Here is a 19,856-nt window from a genome sequence, read left to right on the forward strand (position 1 = left end):
ATAAGGGATCTAATATCAGCCAAAATAAATAAATGAATAGATAGATAGATAAATAAACTATTCCTCCCCGTGGTGGGTTTGCAATTTTAGAATATCAGTCAGGTGTGACGAGGGTGTGATGACCCCTGTTTCCTGGAAGAAAAAGGCTGACAAACTTTGCCCATTGCAAAAAATAATACTAAAAAAACTAAATAAATGTCTGTTTTCTCTGGTTACTTCCCGGGTCTGTGTGTGTTTTAATCTAAATCATTATGTGTTTAATTGCATGGGAAAGCATTGCCTGTGCCTTGCCTTTCCGACAGTATAGGAACACATATGGCTTTTACAACACACAGTGAGGGATAGTGAGGTGGGGGACAGACGGAGGGGATGTGTTTTCAAACTGCCTTGTCTGTCCCTTCCCTGGCTTCCACAAAGCGCTGAGCCTACATTTCCCAGGATCCTTTGAGGCGCGGCAGCAGCAGCAGCTGTGTGCGCTCCGGCTTGCCCGCAGCAAAGTGATGATAACACGCCAAACAAGGTACAATGAGAGAGCGTTGACTTTTATATTTCGCCTGCTCTCTTGCGAGTGATGCCCAAATCTGTGGAGTAGCACAATGGCTGTCGAAGGTAAGGCGTTTCACCCCGTGCTGTCCACGGGGCCGTGTTTTTTTAAAAATGTTGCTTCCGTTTAAATCTGTCAGACAATAGCCTATTAGTTATAGTTACCGTGATGATAAGAGCTGTGTGGTGTGAATGGCTCAACCCAGTCGGGTCAACTATGAAAGGCTGTGATTGGGTGATGTTGCAGGATGTGCTCTCTCCGCATTACGTACACTGTCCTGGTCATCTTCTCTTATTATTTCAGTGTAAGACGCCGATACTCACCGTCTCGGTACATGATAACACACCTTAAAGACTCGTGTTAACGCGCAGCCTCTTTCTGTATTCATTTTTGCTGCTGCTACTGTGTGTGTGTGTGTGTGTGTGTGTGTGTGCGCGCGTGCCTGGTCGCGAGCTGCACGTTTGGAGACAACACTGGTTAACAGGTCTGCGACCGAGGAGCGTTCAGTTCTTTTGCATAATCATCTTCGCTGTGCCGCGCAGGAGGATACCGGAGCTCCTCTGCGGTGCTGAAATGTTTTGATATCAGGGGTTGTTTTGTGGAAAAACAAACAAACAAACAAACCAAAAAAAAAACAAAAAGGCGAAATTAGTATTTTCGGGTACATCCACCGTGTTGTGGCGCAACAAGAGTGCGCTCAGCCGAACCAGTCTTGAGGCTGCTCATCTGGCAGCAGGTGGTGTGACATGTGCGCCGGGTGAAGTCGATGGCTTCTCCCAGTGATTGTCAGCACGCAGCCGGTTAAGGGGCTCCGGACGTCGGAGGTGAAAAAGAGTGACGGTGACAGTCAGGGACTCGGGATGCTCGGCCAATCTCCTCACCTTATCGGCGGCATCTTGTGGATCCAGAATCCGATGAGAGGTATGTTGGAGGGGAGGAGGAGGAAGAGGAAGAAGGGGGGCTGTCACATGTATGCATGCATGCATGCAGTGGGGCCGACTCTCTCCTTCCAAAGGCTTTTCTGGTGCAGTCCGCTGTTTGCCCATGCAGGTATGTTAGGTATGAGCCAGTGGCACTCCTGCATACCTACTCCAGATCAGGTTATTCATCTCTGACAGCCATTATGGGACGTTTTATACACATTGTCCACCGTGTTGTGCTGCGTGGCCTGAACCTGTCTCACCTGTTCCTCTTCTGACATTTGTAAAAAGTGGACTTTTTAATCTGTTTGCAGGTCAGTATTTGCATGTGCTGACAGGGATAGGGCAGAGTAAAACAACAGGAAGAGCTGCATGTTCTGCAGCACATTTTCCCACGTTAAGGACCCGAAAATAGACCCATGTGAAACAGCAATCTCCTGTTTTCTCTTAGATTTTAGTGCGACATTTTTACTGTGACAGGGGCACCGAACTCTTTTTCTTTTCTTGCTGTCATTCTTCTCTCACCAGGCAACAACTCATGGTAAAGTAAAATAAGAAATATTCAACTTGAGGTCCACCTGAAAGCTTTCCTGGAGGCCCCCCCCCCCACAAACACACACCTTTTTAACAGCATCTTCTCTGTTTGCGCCCTCTGAGATCAAGACATCAAGACATGTCTTGTTCGAGTTGTGCTGTGATGTCTTCGTAATCGCAGCTGACCCACAGATGCAAAGATATTGCCACCTGCATCAAAGCCTGAAATGCAGCGGGTCTTTAATGGTATACAGTGAGCACGACAGCAGCTACAGCCCCGCCATCCTTCCAGCAAACCTTCCTGTGTAGTTTCATTCATGCATCTCTTGAGATTCATCTTTCAAAGCGGTACAGAGGGAGGTGGGTGCTGAAGCTGCCTGCAGGCGCACAGTTTGTTCCAGAGCTGAATGGTTTATCCAGATTTATCCTTTGCTTCATCCCCTTCTCGTCTTTTCTCATCCAGGCTTACACAGATGAATATTTTAACAGTGTCTCTTTGTTAGATACAATAATGTAACAATTTCACTTATTCATATTGCCATTTTATGCAGAGTCGGTACAATTCGTGACTCGAGCAGTTCGAGCAGGACTCAATCGCGACTCACTGACTCGTGTTACGAGAGGGAGATGAATTATGAGTCGTGTCCGCTGAAGCTGCTGTAACTAATACGTCTGACTGAATTAGGGAGAAAACCTGCACTTCTGGACGCTCAAGGTCAGATCAGATTTTGCTCGAGCAGCTGAAACATCTTGTAGAGCCCCACACTGTGGCTGAAATACGACGCTTTGAAATACTTTCTCCTTGAAGACAGCGATGAGATCGCTCTGCCTCGCCGAGAAAGGTAGAATTGTAGTCAGTTAGGATACTGTGTAGGAAAGCAGTACTTGATAAAGTACAGTTTTGAGGGTTACTTCTCAGTTTCAGATGTTACACAAAGAACCCACGCTGAGCTAATAAAATACACCTTAGCATGCAGAACCGCGTCTGACTGAGGCCTCTTAGGCCCGCATTTCAGGTGCCTTCAGATACCTCCACTTAATTTCCTTTTTTGTTCTGAAATTGAGTTATTCATCTCTAGGAAAGAACGGAGTGACTGCTTGGACAATCGAATCGAAAAAAGTCTTCATTGTTTGGTTAAATGACAGTTTATTTTTAAACACTCAAAAGGTTTATGAGTATTTTTTAGATGATAAAGCAGTTATTTTATCACATTCTGCAGATTAAATGAGTAGTAGATTAATCGGGAGGATTGTATTAAAATAACTGTTTACAAAAAAAGAAAACCCAAAAGGTCCTGTACATAATTAAAGCTGTTTTTGTTTATGTCCCAGAGGACTGGACGAAGCTCGCTGCTGCGCCATCACTTTCAATTTAAGATGCGACGTTTGGGAGAAATCACAACATCTCTGCAGTGTCGCTGGTTTTTGTTCCGGTGCTTCCTCCACCAAGCCCAAAGACAGAGAATATAGGTCAAATATTTAATCATTTATAACACATGAGAAGACAATAAGCTCTTTGAGACAGCAGCACTTTGGAGAGTGCCTCTCGCTGTTTTAAGCTTTACTTTGGAAGGCACTTTGACAGCCGTGTTTGGCAAATTTAGCCTCTGCAAGACAACAAAACTCAACAAATTTCTGCTAAGCCCTTTACTGATGATACTGCAAGCAGGCAAGAGGTTTGATTTACACGCTTGAGAACGATTTGACCAGGTTCTGAATATTCAATAATAGCCTTTAGTTCAGATTCTACAATACAATTTGTTTAAGAAGCTTTGCTGGGCTGTAACATCCTTTGACGGTCCATCCTGGAAATCACATGCTTGAACAAGATGTTGTACTGCTGTGTCAGAAAGCGTCTCTGACACAACCTGCTAAAGGTATAAGACAAGAAGAGTTTTGCAGAAAGTTCCATCATGTTGGACAGGAAATCTAACATGTCCCCTTTGAGACGGACTACATCGGGTAGTGTGAGTCTGCTTGTGCCTGGAAAATGCAACAGCAAATACAGATTCGTATCACTTTGACTGAACTAATTAGGCTGTGCAGCTGCTGTCCACGTACTTGATGACCCCTCTGGGTGACATTTGGAGACATCATGGTCTCAAGTACTGCTGTCTCATGTACAGCTTATGTGGACAAAGTCATGACTCACTGTGTGATCTTATATCCAGCTCTAACCATATCAAAGGCCATGTTACGAGAAAAGAGCCGTCAGTCAAAGTCAGAAGAGTTTATCGCTGATCTGAGCAGCTGCACTCGAAGGCAATGTCCATCACAGAGAGGAGATAATGGTGCACAGTCTCTCCTGGAAGACATTCATAGTGTCTTTTGAAAGGTGATGGAGAGAGTTGTGTAGAAGAGGAAAAAAGAAAGCTGGAGAGATGAATTCAAACCCTCGATCCTTTCTCACCTCTGCACAGGATGAAGTGTGTTTGTGTGTGCGTGTGAATGTCAAATTGTTGGTTTCAGAAATTTACAGAAGTGGTCTGAAAGGTGTGCATCAGCAGTTCTGATGGAGTGTACTGGCATCATAAGACCAGCAATTGCTTTATTGTCAGGACAGACGAGCAAATTATTCCTGCTGTTACTCTTTCCAGAGTTGCCTCAGAGAAGGTTAATCTGCCACACACCCACACTTTCACAGCTCTTTACCCGTACTGGTCATTTGACAGCATGGACGCGAATAGGATACGAAGACGAACGAGAGGCACGATATGCAGCAACGGTTCCCGGTCCTGAGTTATTTTCATATTAGGCAGGCTATGAAAAGGCAACGCGAGCTCAGAACAGGAACTGAAAAGTGAGGTTTCATATAGGCAAACACAAACATGTGACAGGAGCATTTGTGTAATGTAAATACATGCGCACATAGCCGAGGAGTTGACCCCACGTCCAGCCGCAGCAATGTTTACCCCCGTGGCTGAGGCTGCTCTGTGCTTCAAGCCTCTTTGATATGTCCTGCCCTGCTCTGCCTGCCTGTGCACCCATTCAGAAAGAACTCATCTCAAATCCCTCCCCAGGTTCTGGCCCAGCAATAGAATTAGTAGAATAAACATCTTTATTTGAGCCGGTGCAACAGGATTACATCTTTACCCAAGTTAATCGGGAGTTGTTGCGGTGAAGGAGCATTGCAGCAACCTTACTCAGCAGGAAGTGGTATTAGGATGACAGGAGATGGAGGAAATGTCAGAGGAGAGCGGTGTTGTGTAATCGCCCGTCAGCCATGTTTGATGCACCGCACTTAAGTGCTGCTGTGTGGAATCTAGAATGAGAGATAAGTAGAAAATAAAAATAGAAAGTAAAAAATAGAAGGAATAAAAAAGTAGGAGTGGACAGAGTTGTCCTCCAGCAATGTCAGCATTCACATTTAGAGTCTCATCAACAGACTTAGCATCTCCTACATTGTACCCAGGAGACAATCTGCCTCACGATTGTATCTCATTACATTTTTATTTGAACTGTCTCTGGCCTGAATGTTTCAGCTGGCTCAGCTTGCATCACTGTGTCTGACTGCCAGCTTGACAGAAACGAATCCAAGGGGAGGTTAAGCCGGGAGAGTCCAGTGCTTTGGTGGATAAATCTGACAGACACTTTGTTTTCAAGCAGAATTTGTGGGACTGGACTCCATTAGTTCCACAAGCACAAGTAAAACACCAAGAAAGCTGATGCCAGGAGAATAAATCATAATCATAGAGCAGTAAATTTAATACTGAGCGTCCATTTTTTTTTGGCATGGTCCTGTGTCAGAGGGGTAGACCAGCAGACTGTGAAGTATGAAAACGTTTCAATGTTTCAAGCAAAAATGTCAAAATATTCTCCGTTTGCCGCATGCTTTTCACGTTCAGAGCTTCCCGTCAAGAAAATGAAAGAGGACATTTCCCAAAATGCCTCCAGAACTTCACATGGAACGATAGCATTTCTGATGCCGAAGGGCCAGTCCAAGTACGTCTGATGAAGTCGGCACTTGATCTGGAAACCTCTTGTAATTTAAAGCAGAACTACATTCTCAAGATTTAAAAACGATGTTAGCTTCCATGACCACAGGTCAGAATACTGAGTGCAGCTCAGTGGAGACGGTGGTGGGAATTGCGGTTATTTCCATATTCCTGTCACGCCTGCACTAAGATTTCTCACTCGCAGTGTGAAAGTGTCACCTGTAGCCTCGGGATGCTTTGTGCCACGGCTCAATCAACTTGAATTGTGAGCCTCTCGCCGTTTTTGCACTTGACACACTTGCACATTCTGAAGCACAACGATGAAAGCGTGGGGGGGAAAAGAAAGGTGTACTTCTTCCACATTTAGATCAGATGAATATGCAGATAAGCGACAGCTAAGTGGTGAGGGGACTTTAGATTCGTGTCGTCTTTGTTTTATGCAAATTCCCTGCAGGATCCGACCTTTTTTTAATGCACTCCAACATTAACCTGCCTGACAGTGTGAGTCCTTGTCTGTGTCACCAAACAGGGCAGAACAAAATCTACTGTATCCACTGGTTTTATCGACCTTGGTTAAGATGAACATCAGGCAGATTAAACTCAGGGGAAGAGATAAATATTGCTCCAGTCAATCATCATCAATCATGTTGCCATTGTAAAGCACTTCCAGCTTTTGTGCGCCTCACTCCTCTCTCACAAATGCCGACCTCTTTGCTTTTTGTGAATATTCTGCATCATTTGGCACCTCGTTGTGTCGAGTGCAGAAACTTGGCGGCTTGTCAGCTCCGGTCCCTGATGACGGCGAAGTTCTCTGGGCTCCGTTCTGCTGACTGATTGAAGCTGCAGATCTGAGACGGTTTGAGTGTCACTGAGTTGGGCACAGATGGAGGGGAGTCGGTGTCAGGTGAAGACAGTCATTATGCGTGTGCTGCAGAGCTCGTTCCACTGACGGCTTTTAAGATTGAACACGTGTCTAATTGTAGAGAATTTTCATGTAGAAAATTTAGTCTTAAGAGTGTCATGGCAACATGGGATGGAACAATCTGAGACTGAAATCAGACGCTAACACGTCACATACAGCAGTGCATCACATGATCTGCGAACAGCTGGATGGCGGGCTGTAATTACTTAAAAATGTAGACCAAAATGGTTGATTGTGATTGTCACACTGTGTTGTGTTGTACAGCGGGTTTGGAGGGGTGGTGACAGCAGATTACAGTTAATTACAGAGCTCAACAGTAATGTTTGTGTGAATAGTTTGAAGTATAAGATGTTTGCGAGAGTCACTCTAGTGTCTTCATATTATCCATGGATGGAGCAGCAATAGAAGAAGTACTCACATCTTTTACTTCAGTAAAAGCAGAAATGCAAAAAAATTCTAAAAGTAAAAATTCCAGTGTGTCAACAGTAAAAGTACTCATCAGGGAGAATGGCTCCTAGAATCTTATATTATTCTGTTTTTAACCGTGTTAGACCATGTTATAGTTTGTCAATATTGAGCATATTTCGGATGCTTTGTATACTTTTTGAATGTAAAAATAACTCTTATGTGTAAAAGTAAATCCCTGTAAATGTCGTGGAGTAGAAGTATGACATTGCATAACATGGAAATACTAAGTGAGGTGCAAGTGTGTAAATTGAATCTAAGTACAGTCCTTGAGTAAAAGTACTTACTAGCACTGGTATGGAGTATAATATCTGTGATATACTGGCGATCGTGTAGTGGGGACTCAAATGCAGGCAAAACAAAGGCAACTGGAACAAAAAGGACAAAGCAGGCAGACAAAAAGTCCACAAAGACTGAAAAGGTCATGACAAGTCAGACCAGGCGGGAAGAAGACGACTGGACTGCTGAAGCTGAGATGGTCTGGCAGGCAAAAGAGCAGGTAGATTAAGGCTGAACCCAAGCTTCTGGACTTTGCTGCACTTGCAGACTTAATGGGTAAGTCCCATGAAGTCCACGGGTTCCTTTTGGCTCCAAAAATCCACAAAGGGAGTCTCAATTGTCTTCCAGAGAGAAGGTCCTGAATGCAGCAGTTTACTTGGATTAGCCACAGTTCATCTAATTATTAATTATTTTTGTGAATATATGCTTGTAAATGGAAAGCTGTTCTGTTGTAACTTGGCAGTTTCCACGCTGTACCATTGAGAACACTTTTTGGAGAAATTTCAGTTCATACTCAGGTGTAACATCCAGCACCTGTGCAGACTTGACTTGACAGAAGTTTGAGAGGTTTCAGCCTGACTGCAGAGGAGCAATCTGTAGGTGGGTGCTGAGGGCGCAGGTCTGTAGGTGGGTGCTGAGGGCGCAGGTCTGTAGGTGGGTGCAGAGGAGCAGGTCTGTAGGTGGGTGCAGAGGAGCAGGTCTGTAGGTGGGTGTTGAGGCTGCAGGTCTGTAGGTGAGTGCAGAGGGCGCAGGTCTGTAGGTGGGTGCAGAGGAGCAGGTCTGTAGGTGGGTGCAGAGGGTGCAGGTCTGTAGGTGAGTGTTGAGGGCGCAGGTCTGTAGGTGGGTGCAGAGGAGCAGGTCTGTAGGTGTGTGCAGAGGGTGCAGGTCTGTAGGTGGGTGCAGAGGGTGCAGGTCTGTAGGTGGGTGCAGAGGAGCAGGTCTGTAGGTGGGTGCAGAGGAGCAGGTCTGTAGGTGGGTGCAGAGGGCGCAGGTCTGTAGGTGGGTGCAGAGGGTGCAGGTCTGTAGGTGGGTGCAGAGGGTGCAGGTCTGTAGGTGGGTGCAGAGGGTGCAGGTCTGTAGGTGGGTGAGGATTTCAGGTGAGTATGAGAGGTGAGAATGGCTTCTGGCCACCTGCAGCAGGGAGGGACCTGCAGGCTGCGTATTGATGGTCGAGTTGGTGGCTGGCAGACAAATCGCAGGCCAAGGATGCAGAAAGGTTAAGACACAAGGTAGCATTTTATCCTCCCACGCAGACACAGACATTTACAACAGCTGTGTCTTCATGCTGGTACTGACATCATATCAGTGCTGACATTGAAATGCTTTGTTCTGATCACATTTGTTGACCCAAAGTCCGCAGTTACGTGCCGTCGAGATCCTGACGGCACGTAACGCAGCAGTTCCTGTTGTCTCCAAACAGAGGAAGTTTGTGTCTCTCATCAAATATTTATAGATGTTACTCGGCCTTAAATTAAACCAGTCTATTTTCGTCGTCCTTTTACTGTCTGCCTTTGAAGCAGAGCACGTTAACAGCTTTATGCCTGGGATACATGCTTCACGGCAAGCAAAAGCGAACCGCGGTTATATTTAGCTTGTGTGTGTGTGTGTGTGAGTGTGTGTGTGTGTTTGTGCCGTAAAGTGGGTCATTTCAGTCCGTCTTCTTCTCTCTAGCTCGGTCTCTCTGACTCATTTTCTCTGTCTTTCTCATTCTCACTTTCTCTCCCTACAACTTTTTTTTTCTTCTTTTCGCCTTCTCTCTTCCCCTCTCACTTCATCTCTCTTGCCTTTTTCTTTTTTTTTTTTTACTCCCTCGCTCTTCGCAGCTGAGAAATGTTCAAAGCTGAGCACATCTGCGCCTGCTTGACACAGAACCAACCAATCATAGTTGATCTGGCCCCGGGGTTGCAGAGGGCAGTCTGTGAAGTTTGAGCACAGTTAACTTTTGATAGGATGTCAGGGTGAATTAAGAGCCCCACAGAAAGTCTTGCTGGCTGGATAACTTGTCACATGACTTCACTTTGATAGTTAGTCACGCAGTCAATCTGCATTGTCTCTACAGCTGACATATGCACACATTATCTAATAAGCAAATAAAGAAATGTGGTTTATAACAATGCCAAAAGGCATCGTTTAAGCGTTTCTTATTTTAAGTACACACTGCTCTGGTGTTTTTATTCTATTTCAGTAATCCATCCAGTAATTTGCAGGTTTTCTCTTTTCTCACTCAGGCCTGACCGGTGAGATGCTTGAGTAGGCTTCATATGCATTAATGAGTTTGCTAAACCAGTAAGCCTAAACGGACCTTGGCAAGAATTCCAAATGCCATAACTTGTTAGTAATGGATCATTACACGTATGTATTACCAGGCTACACTTATGCAACAGCCTCGAATTTAACCCGTGTCGCACCAGCCCGCTAAGCTTGCAACCAAGACAAAGCAAACATTTAAATAAAAGCACACAGAAAAAGAGAAGACTCTTCTCTTAGGGCTGTTTGAACCCTTAGCTCACTAATGAAGCATATAGTGGCAACAAATTGATTCAAATCTGTGCCTTTAAATAGCGAAAACAGAGTTGCCCGACTGAATGCTGTGTCCAGTGAGCATTACCTGAGCCGACCTGTGCCTCATGAATCAGACTGTAGAGACTGGTGCATTTTAATGTTGCAGGAAAAGCCACAAACAAACAGCAGGTCACTTAATGACTCACGGATACGTCAGTGTAACCGATGCCCTACTTATTTCGGTGCTTGAAACAGTAACACCTGAACCATGTGATGCTCGAAGCAGAACACCTTGTTGCCTTACATAACCGTGATCTCACATTCCTGTGAAGGCAGCAGCACCCATCCTGTCTGACACTCAAAATCAGCTCAAAGTAGACTGCAGATCGCTGCAACATGTTGCTGAAAGGATGACAATTTACATGGCAACAGGCGACACTTAATTCTGCCCTTTTTTGTCTGCAGCTCCAATTCAGCTCTATTACTGAGGTGCTATTGGGCAGTTAACTCTTTACTGCTCCAATGAAGGTGCTCATTAGCCAGGAGGAGAAGGTTGTAAGTGGCTGCTTCAGGTGTGAATAAGTCAAACGGCATCAGCGCAGTGATGAGAAACTAAACTGCACACAAAATAGTTCTACAAATTACGTGTCTCCAGCTGACATTTCTGACACAAAATGATCTTCTTAATGCTGTTTTAGGTAGGAATTGCCAGACTTTTCAATTGAGGAATGTTTTTCAAACACAGCCTTAACAGAGCTTTTTATAATCAGTGATCAATAATCCAATAAAACTGTGTAACAGTAGCAGCGTTTTTTCCCCCCTTAAAATTAGGAGTTATCTCTTTAAAGCTAAGTGAACAAGATTACAAATCTGAGCAGGGATTTGAAGCCCACTTTTGGCACAGTCCTTACTCATTGCTATGCACATATTTTGATCACTACGAGACATATTGAGCCATTTGATAGGCAGCCTTAATGCTGAGAGAGTTCAGCCCTTGGTGGTTATCTCCAAACAAACGTCTCTTTCGCAAATCAGTCATCTGACTCAAATTAGACCTCGCAAGAGACTTTTGTTCTGAAGAGCTCTGAACAAGAATAAACAAGAAAGAAGAGATGATCCTCAAATGTTTCCTCCTGAAATTAATCTCACTGAGCAGCGAGTTCTTCCTACGGGCTCCTGTCCAAAATCATCCTCTACTGCAGGCGATGTGCTCCTCTGCCTGTCTCCTTCTACCCTTCAAAGATAGTCTAATTAGTACTTTTGTAAGCGTGTAACAAGGATCCGACTGTGTCTTCTGTCCTGCACTGATGGAAGTACTCTTTCCAAGGTCCTCAGGCGCGCTCTCCTCACACATTCACACTCTCTTCTCACATTAGTTTTTCTAATTTGGAGACCAGAGGCTGGACTCAGTTGACACCCCGTGTAGGTTTGCCAGGTTTGTTCACTTTCCCAGCTCAGTCTGAGTGAGAATCAGCAATTCATGCCGCGTTACTGGAGGAGGACATTTTTGCAGGTTGTGTGTGTGTGCATCTTTGTGTCTGTTGTCGATGCATGCAAATTTGTGCATGCATGTGGAGACAGATGGAGGAAGCTGACCAGCTCCGTGAAAAATATGTGCCAATCCACACATTCATTCCTGAACTGCTTAGTTATTTTCCGAGTTGCACTGATTTGTGATTCAGCTCCAAGCCACTGTTAACATATAAAAAGAGTAGCAGCTGTGTGGATGACTGAAATGTCATTTAGCTCAGATCCTGCCAGTTTTGGTGCCAGACCACCTCTTCAAATTCCCAAGAGCATCTGTTGGCACTGTTGTCCTGAGAATGAATGCTCCACGTCCTTCCTGTCCTGTGCACGGGGCCTATTAGCGGATTGTGAGTCGCTTCACCTTTTTCGCTAAACGCCCCTGGAAGCAGGGAAAAGTACAAAGGTGTCATAGCTGCAGTGCAGAGTTGGTTTAATCTCCACAGTCATCTGGCCTGGCTTACCCTGGCCTCTATCTGCAGGCTTTGTTTCTGGGTCATACAGTTGATTCTATTCACAAACAATTCATTCTTCCCTACTTTGAGAGTCAGCCAAAGAGAAAGAGATCACTTTGAGCCTGAGCGCCCACACAGAGCAAACTTCACTTTTGATTATGGACCCACTACTGGCTTTACTTTGAACCAGCTCGGGCTGTGAAACCACAGGCTCTGGAGTCAGTGCAGAAAACCAGTGTTTTGCTTCTCCCTTGCATTTTCTTTCAGCCGTGGTTTCTGCCATGGGGGAAATTTTATGGTGAGATACAGAGAGGGATGTCAGGCCAAATAATCACAGATCAATGGTTTCTGTCCGTATGTTGACCCTGTTAAGTGTTGGGTTAAAAGAAGTCACTCGTGAGTCAAATGACTTAGCGAGTTATACAGCTGAGTATCCTGCTTAAAGTGCTTAAAATGTCTGAGTACATTTACTTAAGCACTCTGCTTAGTAGCGCTTTACTTCAGTATTTCCATGTGATGTTATGTTATTCTTCCACGCTTCTAATTTACATTTCAAAGGGAGGTTATTGTAATTTTTTACAACATGTATTTAACTACTACTCGACTTACTTTTTTCTCCGCTATTAAGATTTTCTGTAAAAGTCAAGCGGTTTCCAAATTATTTTTAAAATCATGTGTAGTTGGAGACACTTCTCCTCTTATTCACATGATTTCATTTAAATAATTATTCAAATGCCAAAGAGATGAAAGAGATCTTTTCCTGCTGTTACCTCTGGAGTATGTAGAACTGAAACAATTAGTCAATCGACAGAAAACTGATAGTGGACGTATTTTGATCATTGCTAGATAGAAACAAGAAAAGGTTTTAGCTTCTCCAGTTTGAGGACTGGGATTTCCGTGTTTCATGCAGGAGTCTGGAAAAGCAGTTTTCATTGTTTTCCATTGACTAAATGATTGATTGAGAAAATGAAATTAATCATAATGAAAATAATCACAGTTGCGCTTTAACTACCAGAGAGAAAACAAAAAGCAGCCTGAAGAAGAATCTCCTGAATTTTTCCCTTTTTAAATCTTTATATTCTTAAAGTTTCATATTTGTACAGAAATTCTGACCATTTTCTGAGTCTAAACTATTTTTCACGCGTGCAAAATGACAGCTAAAGATGGCAGCATGGAGATTGAGAAAATGTAGACGGTATGAAGTATTGTTATAATGCAGAGATTGGAAACATCATGACACATGTGCTGTTCTAACTGCTGAACTCGCTGGGTGAAAGCTGAAGTGGCTGAGGAAATGATCCTGACAGCTGTGGCAGAATAAACACAAGTGGATCGGAAGGATGTCGATTTGAGCCAAATTGGCAGGATGAAAAGAAAAAAAGAAGAGACAATTCTCAATCTCAATAAAGATTCGCTGCCTTAAATACGTTCAGCATTTTTGGGATGAGATGTGGAGTCTGGTTAAGATGCAGCCTTGGTAACAGTGAAGGTTCACATCATCATCTGTGGGTATTCAGCAGCACTCATCTGTCTTAGAATCTCAGTGTAATAATACAAGATTAAGATTAAACAGCAGATTCGGATTACGTGCCCCACCACACACGGACGCATTGTGCAGTGTTCTTGTCGGCTGGTATTTTTCATGTATGACCGAGTTGGTAACCATGTACCGCAATTAAGAGAGACGCAGTTTTAGAAGACTAATCCAATTCCTTTCAATGTTCCTCTCAGTAATTTGGTTGTGCGGGGATGTGGCTGCTCTTTAATGCTTCCATTCATTCATTTTCTCCCCTCATCTCTCCTTGTTTTACCAAATCTCATTGAGAGGAAATAAAGAGGAGAGGGAGGAAGGAGGCAGACCTCCTCCCTCATCTATCTCTCTTCCCTCACAATGCTTGCACAGCGCATGTCAGGGAGGAGACGGAGAAGAATGTAATGCTGCTATTTATAGTAACCGCTGCCGTTAAAAAAAGCATTTCTGTATCTCCTGGTCCCCCCATCCAACCCCCCCTTCCTCCTTTTTAAAAGGATAGAAACAAAACTGTCCTCCCTGTGTGTGCCTCCACTTCCCCAACCCCCCTCATCATCTTGTCATCCCTCTATCCCTTTAGTCTGCTGGTACCATTGTTTAGATGCTTTTAGCCGAGAATGTATAATTCATTTCTCCTCCAGAGATGTTGCACGGCAGCCGTGGGTCGAGCCAAAGAGAGTCGGGCGGGAGCCGGTGGGAGGCGAGGCGAGAGGGGTGAAGAGGCAGTGAGAGGGAGCGATGCATCGTGCTACGCATCTCAAGTTGGCTTTGTTTGAGACATGACACACTCATGTATGTTCTCCCTGCTTTAAACGAGGCATCTCAAGCCCTGCGTTTCTTATCGGGGTCCAAAACAAAGCAGGCTGGCCATGTTTGTCATCTGCTATCAATAACTGTAACTGTAACAGCACCTTTCACCAAACAAAAACAAAAAGGGTTTAGCTTAAATTTAAAGGCCAATTTTAAAAGATATTTCCAGTTTAGTTTAGGTATCTTGTGGGACACTTTTGCAAAAGAGTTACTTGTAGATCTGAGGGTTCTTGTGGCTGAGGCTGATATAAGAGGCTGAGGTTATGCAAGGCCTCATAAAAATACTTTAAATCATTTCTAAGTAGCCGGTGAAGAGCTGCAAGCAGAAGGGTGATGTGATCTCTCTTTAGTTGTATTGGTCAACATCCCAGCTGCTATGTTCTGAATTATCCGTAAATTATTTTATGACGATCAGAGACTCAATAATCTAACCTGCTAGCAATAAAAGATAAATAAAAGATCATTAGATTGTTAATACCAGCGGCACTGAAGCGGAGTGAGTTACTTCACAAGTTTTAGCCCAGCGGTTCCCAACCAGGGGGTCGGGTTCCCTGTAGTGAGTCAAAGGATAAAACTGAGGGGCCATGAGATGATTAAGTCTGCCACGCTGTATTCATTCGATTTTTTCTTTATTTCTTGCTGCCTTTATAAACTGTGAGAGAAGTTTTCCTCTGAGAGCCCCAAACAGAATTTAAATGAAACAGTCTGAGAAGTTCGGAGTGAGGGGGACTTTCTTTGGAAGAGCTGCTAACAACTCACAGACATCTGAAACATCTGTGACCCAACCACAAACCACTATACATATATATATATATATATATATATACATATATATAAATATGTATAGTGGTTTTTGACCACTATAGAAACAAAGACTGGCTGGTTTAATCCTTAACAATCTATTGTATTTTATAAACCTGAAATCTTGGCCTCTTTGACAAAGAAATAAAGTGGAATAAAAATATATATTGGAGAAGAAGCCTAAAGTAACCCCGCAGAGTTCGTTGCTTGAATAAATGTGCTTTCCTCCACTTTTGTTTTACCTCACTTCATTTTTTTTGGCATTCTGACAGTGTGCAGCTGGCAATGAATTCAGAAGCATAAATTCCCACATCTCCAATTTGAGTCCTCCAACAGAAACCTGTGCAGGGATGAGTGCTCTCTGACAGCACGTATAACAAATACTCCTGCGTCCCTGGAATAATCAGTCAAAGTACAGAGAAGAGAAAGTACTTCTGAGAGGAAGGTGTGATATAAGGTCACGGTGGGGGGGGGGGGGCGGACATGTTTCTCAGGGAGGTTCGTTCACTGAGCTCCTGCTCTGTTTCTGCACGGCACGTCGTCGCCGTCAGAGGACAGGACCACCTACGGCAGCTTTCACACTCACACACACACTCCTGTTATGTGGAATGACAGCTGCACAGATGTTGCTGCTGTTATTGTCTTGTTCCCATCATTCTGAACTGTGTCACGATTGCTGTAACTGCTGGGCGGCGGTGGCGTGACATAAGTCTCTAATTGGCTTTTTTGTGGGCTTGATGTGCAAACAAACTGTAATTTTTGTTTGGCCGACATATGGCCAGACTTCTGTTTAATTCAGTGCCAATTTGAGTCAGAATCAGAATCAGCTTTATCTGCCAGGTATGTGTGACCATACAAGGAATTTGACTCCGGATTTTCTCTCTCCTGTGCACCATACAAAATACAAAATAAAATAATAATAAAAAAATTCCATTCAAACATTCATTTATTGTAACCAGTGACACTAGTCATTGCCTGCAACAGTATGTACATATCAACAAAGTGTCTTGCTTGATGTCTGCCGGTGTGTCTTTGTCTGTGTGATGTGCTTTTCTGTTTTCCATGTCGTTCTTGCTCTCTTTAGACAATTCAAAAACAACAACAACATTGCTCTGACTTTTAATTTGCAGCTGCAGCCTTCAGGGGTGATGAAAAGGGTCCTCGGCTCCCTTCGGTGTTTTTAGAAAAAAGAGGTGGGCAGATTGCACGATGACAAATGGCCTGTTTCAGTGACACCGCGCGACTTACTGCTAGCTGCCGCCTCTGCGCCCGCGTCGCTGGCTGATGAGACGAAAATAGTGCCTGAGCCTGACACTTGCTATGAAAAACAAGACTAAAAATAATCACTCCACTGAGGCACAGTGCTACAATGCAAGTTTATTAGAAGGAACTGCTGCCAATATGTGTCTTTTGTCCTTCGTCTCCTGAAAGCTCTCGTCCGCAGTGTCCAGCCTCCGCTGAAACATAATCACCCCTACTTGGATGGGAATTGATTCAGTGGATTTAAAGCCTGTCTTTATTTCTAAGTCGTCCGCTGGAGATTTGAACTTGACTGCCAATTTGTCAGAACATGAAAGAGTTTTACTTGGATTTATAGCCGCGAAAAGGCCCAAGGCCCAGTCTATTTGCCTGTTTTTGCTGCCCTTTTTTTCCCCAAAAGCATAGGCTTTCATAGAAAAAACTGCTTCGTTCTGGCTGAAGATGAAACCTGCTGTTGTAATGCTCAGTCATCAGTCTCGGGTTGAGATGGCACAAGGTTGAGAAGCCCATTATACAAGTCAAACATCTGCAAAATCTATGCAAACATCCTGTTTATCATCTGTATTAACGTGTTTCTGGATTTGATGTCAAACAGTTCCACAGCGCATCCTAATTCTGGGCTTTGAATAAGTATGTGTTGACACTCAGAGATGACAGCATGCATACCAAATTCACTTTACTTGTGTGTGAGATTTTAGTTGACACAATTGTCTCGCGTTGCAGTGCTCAGCAGAGATGGAGGGAGTCGTTGCTACTGCAACATCTTTATGCATATCACTTAGAAACATTCAGATTTCTCTTTGTTTGAGAGATGGAAAGCAGCACAAGTGGCCACAGGTCACAATGACGGGATAAAATGTACATTTTAAAAATACAGTTTTACAGTAGCATAAGTAGAGAAAATTAATAAAGACAAAATAACTCAGTAACATATTCTAAAGTTTGCTACCAAGAGCCAGCAACAGATTCTGATCATAGCAGACAAGGCAAAAGTAGGCTGAAGGTTAAAATAGAAAAGCTTACTGAATTCAACAAGGATGTGTTTTTAATTGTTCATGAGTCAAAATTCGAGAAGAATCTCAAAAGTTACCCTCCATTTTGCGGCAGCTTGTCTCAGTTTCAGTGAGTTTAACTCAGCACACAACTTGTAACGACTTCATTTACGGGTGTCGCTGATGCTTAAGTGCGTTCGGTTCTTGTATGTTATCTGCCAAAACAGCAGGCCTATACTACATTACAGACTGTGTGGTATGTGACTTAACTGCTCACCCACCATCTTTCATTTTCTGCTGCCATCTAGTGGAATAAGTGCAGTATTGCATCCGGTGTGGGAGGACTCAACATGCCCACACATGGAAGTCTCATCATTAGACCTAAATTCTAAAGCATGTGGAAATCCACTTGAATCCATTTAAAATTTATTTGGAACACTATTAAACATGTGATACTGTGCTGTTCTGGAAGCCACACACTGAAAAGAACGTATTTTCTAATACTAATATGAATAACTAATTTTCAAGAGTTGAGTAATACTTCTACAGTAAGTTAGTGCAATTTTAATATATTACAGTAATTTTATCCAAAGTGATTACATTTTAAATATTTCTGAATACATATACGATGTACTTACTGAGTGCTAATTTAATCATACTTCCAGAATATATTTGACTGCAGTTGTCTACCCTGACCCGCCTCTCATGCAGGCATTTATTTTTCCACACAGCTGTTCACTGCAACCTGAGCCAGAATGGCATCGACCACCAGATGTGTCCGGAGGATGTGACTTCACAGCTGGAGGAAGAGGAGGAGTCGGTGGACGCTGGTCCTGTACTGCTGGATGACGACAGCCCGAGTTACCAGGACATCAGCCCCCCCGTGTACCAGCGGCGCTTGCCGCCACATCGCTCCGTCTCTGAGTCTGAGCTGACACGGGTAAGACAAGCGTTTGGCAACACTTCATGCCAGAGCAGTCCAGAAGGGGACACTGTGACTGTGACCTTAAACGGTGTGGACAAAAGTATTGGGACACCTGATCTTTACACCAACAGGCAATCTAATGACATCACTTTTAGTCCCCTCGCTTTGCAGCTACAGCATCTTTAACTCTTCTGAGAAGGCTTTCCACAAGATTTTATTTGTTGTTTTTGGAGTGTTACTTTGAGACTTTTTTCCCATTCATGCAGTAGAGCATTTCTGAGGTCAGACACTGATGTTGGACCAAAAGGTCTGGCTCACAATCTCTGTTCCAGTTCTTCCCAAAGGTGTTGGATGGGGTTGAGGTCAGGACTCTGAGTGGGCCAGTCAAGTTCTTCCACACCAAACTCATCCAACCATGTCTTTATGGAGCTTTGCTTGCTGGAATAGATGCTGGAATAGAAAAGGGCCTTCAACAAACTGTTGCCACAAAGTTGGAAGCATAGCATTGTCCAAAATGTCTTGGTATGCTGAAGCATTAAGATTTCCCTTCACTGGAAGTCAGGGGCTGAGCCCAACCCCTGAGAAACAGCCCCATCCCACTCCTGAATTCAATAATAAAGAGGTGTCCCATTGCTTTTGTTTATATGACTGTGAGAAATTCATATTGAAGGCCCGGTTGCACTGTGGTGTTGGCATTGCTTTTTATAACACATTTATTTGGGACTAAATTGAGTGTATTTGTGGTAGAATTAAGAGTGTGTGCACAAAAACATCTTTGTGTTTTAATTTGACTGCTCGCCATGCACAGAAGAAATCAACCACCCACTTAAATAAAATAATCCTTTATGTTCCACACATCCACCTCTTCAGTACAAAGAATTTAACAGGGAATAAACAAGGGAAGACAAGCTGTTGTTTCAGGCTGCGTTTTCCACTGTTTCCTCAGCGTTTCTGATAGATCAAAGGATCCATCATCAGCTATGCAGAATAATTTCCTTACTTCCTCTCCAGAAATAGACGGTGGTTAGGACAGTGGGTGGAGAAGTGAGCCATCACTCATGACATGCACACACACACACAGATACTTGTGTTTCCATCACTTCTGGGGACATTATACAGACTTGCATTCATTTCCTGGAGGCTTAACCACATCTAATAATAACAGGAAACATTACTTGCCCGATCCTGAACCCTAACCTCAACCTCACCTTAAAGCAAGCAAGTCCTCACCCCAATATTTAATGATTTGTCCCCATAAGACAGACGGGTCCTCACAATTACAGGAATATGTGTACACACACACACACACACACACACCTCTCTCTCATATTCTCTCTCCTCTGTGGTAATCAGCTGTCAGTCAAGTGAAAGTACTTCTGAGTCAGACATAGACATGGATTGTGTAAACCCTGGATGAGCTTTTGAAATGCCAGACAGACAGCCCAGCCAGGGTTCAG

The 19,856-nt window shown here is 43.8% G+C and overlaps 1 protein-coding gene across 4 annotated transcripts in view; it reads left to right on the plus strand.

The window, feature by feature from the left end:
• Window positions 1-424: 424 nt before the first annotated feature.
• samd12 (sterile alpha motif domain containing 12) overlaps window positions 425-19,856 on the plus strand; it is a 120,575-nt gene continuing 101,143 nt past the window's right edge. Inside the window, exons 1-3 of one of the 4 annotated variants that reach the window (XM_046417431.1) lie at window positions 425-609; window positions 16,353-16,415; window positions 18,206-18,414. In XM_046417431.1, the coding sequence (XP_046273387.1) occupies window positions 597-609; window positions 16,353-16,415; window positions 18,206-18,414 (285 nt within the window). In that variant the 5' untranslated portion in view covers window positions 425-596. Of the gene's footprint in view, window positions 610-1,011; window positions 1,466-16,352; window positions 16,416-18,205; window positions 18,415-19,856 lie in introns of those variants that run through there. The other 3 variants (XM_046417433.1, XM_046417435.1, XM_046417432.1) reach the window with 3 other exon arrangements.

The sequence above is a fragment of the Scatophagus argus genome, chromosome 17, assembly GCF_020382885.2.
Source record: "Scatophagus argus isolate fScaArg1 chromosome 17, fScaArg1.pri, whole genome shotgun sequence".
NCBI lineage: Eukaryota > Metazoa > Chordata > Actinopteri > Scatophagidae > Scatophagus > Scatophagus argus.